Source organism: Chrysochloris asiatica, unplaced genomic scaffold (assembly GCF_000296735.1).
Source record: "Chrysochloris asiatica unplaced genomic scaffold, ChrAsi1.0 scaffold00205, whole genome shotgun sequence".
Classification (NCBI taxonomy): Eukaryota; Metazoa; Chordata; class Mammalia; order Afrosoricida; family Chrysochloridae; genus Chrysochloris; species Chrysochloris asiatica.
Window position 1 is genome coordinate 3,913,653 of NW_006408723.1, and position 5,172 is coordinate 3,918,824.

Consider the following 5,172-nt stretch of genomic DNA (forward strand, 5'->3'; position numbering starts at 1 on the left):
TAATTCTTATGTTATTCCTCTTCATGTTATCCAACATGAATCTTAGGGCTTCTTCTGATTTTTTTTATCCTTTTTTATATTTGTTCTTCTATCTTAGTAGTGTTGAGAGATTTATCTTCTAGCTCACTAGTTCTGGCTTCTATCTCAATTCTATTCCTTTGCCCTTTCAATGCATTGTCCATTTTTGATATTCTATTATTAATCATTTGGACCTCTTTCTGTAGGTTCTGATTGTTTTCAATACTGTATCTATCTTCTTTGATTGTTCCTGTAGCACTTTCCTGACTTCTTCCTTATTTTTTTCAACTGCATTGTATAGTTTTTTGATACCTTTCATAATCATTTTTAGGAATTCCTTCTCAGGCATTTCCAAAGCCTGCCCATCTTCCTGTATGGAGTGTAGGTCTACTTCTAGCTCATTTGCCTCAGTCACTTTATCTCATTTCTGCACATGTGCAGATATGGTCATCTACTTCTGTTTTTTAGTGATATTCAGGGGTTATCTGTGGCCTTAATACTTAGAGGGGTGTGTATTTTGGTATTTTTTATGCTGTCTGATTGCCTCCATGTAGATGTGATCAGCAAATGAGCTTCCCTTTTCACTCTTCTTGAGAAATTTCAAGATGCCACTGTTGTTCATTTTGACGTAACTTAGGATTTAATTTTCGGCCTATTTCCTTTTTTGTCTGCTTGTCCGGCTCCACAATCCCCATTCAGGCCTTTTTTCTAGTTATAAACAGTTCAGGGCCGACTATGGTGTTTGGTTTTAAATGGAAACTGTCTCTTTAAATTTCGAGGAGATCTGTGTGCATGCGTAGTAGAACCCTCCGAGGGTGGGGCTGGAGTATCCATTCGCTCAGGCACCCCTGTAGTCACCAGAATGGAGGTGTGCAGAAAGCAAGGGACCAACAACAGATACCAAAACAAAAGAATGTCCACACCTTTATTTCCGCATTTCTGTCAGGCATCTCTGACTGCTTTGATCCTTCCACCTCTTAGTCTCACCCAAGATGGTGGCTCCTGGAGCAGCTGAGCGTCTTGAATTAGAAAACAGTGAATTTCTTGCTTCTGCTACAAATCCACTTAGCTGTAAGCCTTCCAACCTTCTAAATATTCCTTTTTATGTGGTTCAGAGTTTTGGGACCATCCCCTGAGCCTGCTTGGTCGTATATTCTGTGTTGTTGCTGACGGAGCTCCTTACTTCACTTCCACCGGATCCGCTGTCTTGTTTGTTCTTTTCTATACTCATATTTGTAAAACCTGAACTTATGAGTTTATAATGCTAACAATTTTAAAAAAAAAAATTCCGTCTTTCAGTTTTGATTCCTCTTTAGTCCACTACCATCAGAATTAACTGGACTCTTCTCCTTTTTTTAACAGATATTTGTTAAATAATGATAGAGCAATTAGTAATGAGTTATTTTAAATGTAACATTCAGAGTTTATTAGCTTAATGTAGGAAATAGTTCTTTTGAGGGGGAAAAGAAAGTTTCTCTGATTTTTGATAATTGGATGCCTAGTGAAAAAACAGAATTAAAATGAGGACTGCTGTGTAGAGAAACCGCCATCTAAGCTCTTGATTCATTCATTCTTGTGTCTCTAGCTTCAATATCCTAATGGCTCACCTAAATTCAAAGGATTTTTTTTTTTTTAAGTTCTTAAAAAGTTTCCATAAAGACCTAGATTGGAAAAGATCATTTACTCATTATACCTGTCTTTCCACATCAGAAGTTAGCTCTCTCATTCATATCCATGTTCAAATAATGTCACTTTTTTTCAAGTTGCCAGTTGTTGACCATTTTTCACTTAAAAGTCATCGTTTTTATATGGTTCAAGCGAATTTTTTACCTGCTAATTTAGAAACTAAGACATATCTAGAAATGGGCAGCCCTGGGATTTTTCAATACCAATCATGAGTAGGACACTGCCCAGAATGCAGAGAGCAGATGTAAGGGCATGTGTAGCAGGCAGGATGGATCTGTGTTCCCATTTGTACAGGATATTATTAAGCACTTTCAGTGAACAGAGTAAGAAAATCTCAATCAGCAAAAAAGTGGAAATTGCCTGCAAACTATGAATGTTGTTGTTTTTGTTAAGTGCTGTTGAATAGGTTCCAACTCATAACAACCCAGTATAGGGTTTCTGAAGAACAACTGGTAAGTTTGAACCACTGACCTTATGGTTCAAACTGACCTTGTAGTCCTGGGTTTATCCTACAGTGCCACACCAGAAGCCCAGTGAATATTGGTCTTAATTTATATTACTTGTAATATAACAGATGTTGCTTGTCTTAAGGAATTCTGCCCCAAAGGATTTCAGAAACATCTTCATCATTTCATCTCATTTTAGATATCGGGACAGAGAATGAGAATACCCAAGAAAGCATTTGTGGAATGAATAAAAAATATGATTGCCTATGTCTTCATAATCTGCTTTCTTAAGCATACTTTCTATCCAATATTGTTGAATGAATATGTCATTAATTTGCAAGAATGTTAAGCTCCAAATCTTGGGTTGTTTTATAGAAAAGACTGACTCTCTTCTCTTTGTTCTAATTTAGGAGTTAGCCAGGGGATAATAACTGGAATAAGAGGACTGTGCAATGGTCTGGGGCCTGCATTGTATGGCTTCATATTCTACATGTTCCACGTTGAACTGACTGAAATGGAGTCAGAATTGGATCCTAACAAAGTTGCCATGCAGGTAAATTGTTAATAAGTCTAGTTTTATAATATTGGTAGTATCAGATTACAGCAAAATCTTCTGATTTTAGTTTGTAGCAAATTCTTATATGACTATTGTATTTGACAGTAGTTAGTCTATGTTCACTGCTTCCTGTGTCTCTGATGTAGAAGACTTCTCTTATCTTTGTTCAGAATGATGTCCTTTAGTTAAGATTTCTTACCCTTATTAAATGTCATTGAGTTGGTTCCTACTCATGGTGACCCTGGATAAAGTTTCCAAGGAGTGACTGGTAGATTTAAACCATCAATCTGGTGGTTAGGGGTCCAGTGTTTATCCTACAGTGTCACACCAGGGCTTGTAGTTAAGAGTGTTGTTGTTGTTAAGTGCTGTGAAGTCAATTCCGACTCATAGCGATCCTGTATAGGGTTTCCAAAGAGTGGCTGGTGAGCTCGAACCATCTACCCTGCAGTCAGCACATTAACCCACAGCACCATTAGGCAAAAGAAAATGAGATTACCTAAAAATTCAGCCTAAATATTGAGCTAGAGTGTGTCTTCCATAAATTTGGTGTTTCTTCCAAGTGATAATATAGATACATGTACAGACATGAATGATATAAAGTTATAGGACAAGGTAAAAATAAGCAGCAGTCACTTATGTATAGGGTTAAAGCTGTGTAAAAGTGGTACAGTGAGTAGTGATTAGTTGCCATTTGTCAGATTCCAAACACTAGTTCTGTTAGAATTTGCCTTGCCATTTAATGAGACTGGTTTTTGAGATTGCCATGATTCACTTTTTGGTGGTGTGATTTTTTTGTGGGGGTCATCTAGGAGTAATTTTGGATTGAAAAAACTAACTGAATTCTTCATCTCCATTTGTTTCCCACACCCATCAGGGAGCTGTCATCCCCGGCCCACCATTTTTATTTGGGGCATGTATAGTTCTTATGTCTTTTGTGGTTGCTTTATTTATCCCTGAATACAGTAAAGCCAGTGGAATTCACAAACATAGCAGCAGTAGCAGCAGCAACAGCAGCAGCCTGACCAACACCCCAGAACGGGTCATTGATGAAGACATTGAGCCGCTGCTGCAAGACAACAGCATCTGGGAACTCTCTTCCTTTGAGGAGTCTGGGAATCAGTGCACTGAACTATAAACTTTGTAGAAAGGGTGATTTTTCAAGAGCCATAGAGGGAGTCACACTACACAGAGACTTCATGGTGCTGGAGGAGAGATACCAGCATTCTTCAGGGCCAAGTTTGATAAGTGTGACCCTTTTCTCTTCCTTCTTCCACTCTGCTCTTTCCCTGCTTCCTTTTCATCCATTCTTTTTCTTTGTACATTAGAGCAAGGTAAGATTTGAAATACTTCCTGCAAATGATGTGCAACTCCCAAGGTTATCTGGAGTCTGTGCTCAAATAGAAGTCCTATCTCTACAGCACAGGATGGCTTTCATTAACTCCAGAGTAAGGGTGACCAGTCTTTCCAAACACTTTACAGCAGAGCGTGTAGGAGGATAGTGGCAAGATTCCAGCACAAGAATCCCTTCTTTCATTCCTTCCTGCTTCTCTGAACATACGCCTACAGAGTCTATAAGTGTTTATGAGGGACCACTCATTAAGTATCAGGAGTCTATTGCCTTTTTCAAAGGTTAAAGGAAAACTTAGTTTTACTTGGATTTCTTCCTGCTTTCGTCTCCTGTCTGGAATGAAATTCTGCATATACACCTTTTTTTTTTTACATATAAAAAAGGGATCCTCTTTCTCAGTTGAACGAAAGTTTTCTTAATATTTAAATCATGTAGCACTGGAAACTCAAAATCATGTATCTAGTATTTTGGTCCAATCCAGAGTGATTTTACAGAAGAAAAATGAATTGAGCATTCTGGTAGTAACATAGAAATCGGAGGATGCTTCTAAAATGTTTTTCAACAATGTGATCATTCCTAAATGTGAATAACAAGTAGTAACTGGGTGCCAGTGTAGTTTATATGCAAGTTCAGACTCACAGAATTCATTAGCACTATTTGTACTTTCCCACATTTCCCATGTCTGACTTTTCAAATAATTTTTCCTATTCATCAAACCCCTGGCTTGACTTTTTTCCAAAGTATGAGTTTTTTTTGTTTTTTTTTTTTATCATAATCTTCATTTCAATCTTCTTATTTCACTTTGGAATATCATGGAAATATGAATATCATCAAATTTATTCTCAAAATATGATGGTTTTGTGAAACTCATTTTCATGGTGTCTTGATAATTTTTTGTTACTTTATGGACAAAGAAAACTTTAAAGATTTATATGTATTTTTGCTGCACCAATAAATGGATATTAAATCAGGCTTACTTTTAACAGAGCACTCCTTTGAAAGTTTCATAGATATGAAATATATGTAGATATTTGTAAGGGATTTAATTTTTTTTTTGAGGAGTGCTGTGTAAATCTTGTATTTATAAATGTAATGAAGGTATTGACAAAAATATATAT

General features: G+C 36.8%; 1 protein-coding gene across 1 annotated transcript in view; it reads left to right on the forward strand.

Moving 5' to 3' along the window:
* The window catches only part of HIATL1 (hippocampus abundant transcript-like 1), a 74,702-nt gene extending 70,751 nt beyond the window's left edge, over positions 1 to 3,951 (forward strand). Inside the window, exons 10-11 of the mRNA XM_006872591.1 lie at positions 2,561 to 2,703; positions 3,581 to 3,951. Coding sequence (XP_006872653.1) covers positions 2,561 to 2,703; positions 3,581 to 3,841 — 404 coding nt within the window. The 3' untranslated portion in view covers positions 3,842 to 3,951. The remainder of the gene's footprint in view (positions 1 to 2,560; positions 2,704 to 3,580) is intronic.
* The last annotated feature ends 1,221 nt before the right edge of the window (positions 3,952 to 5,172 follow it).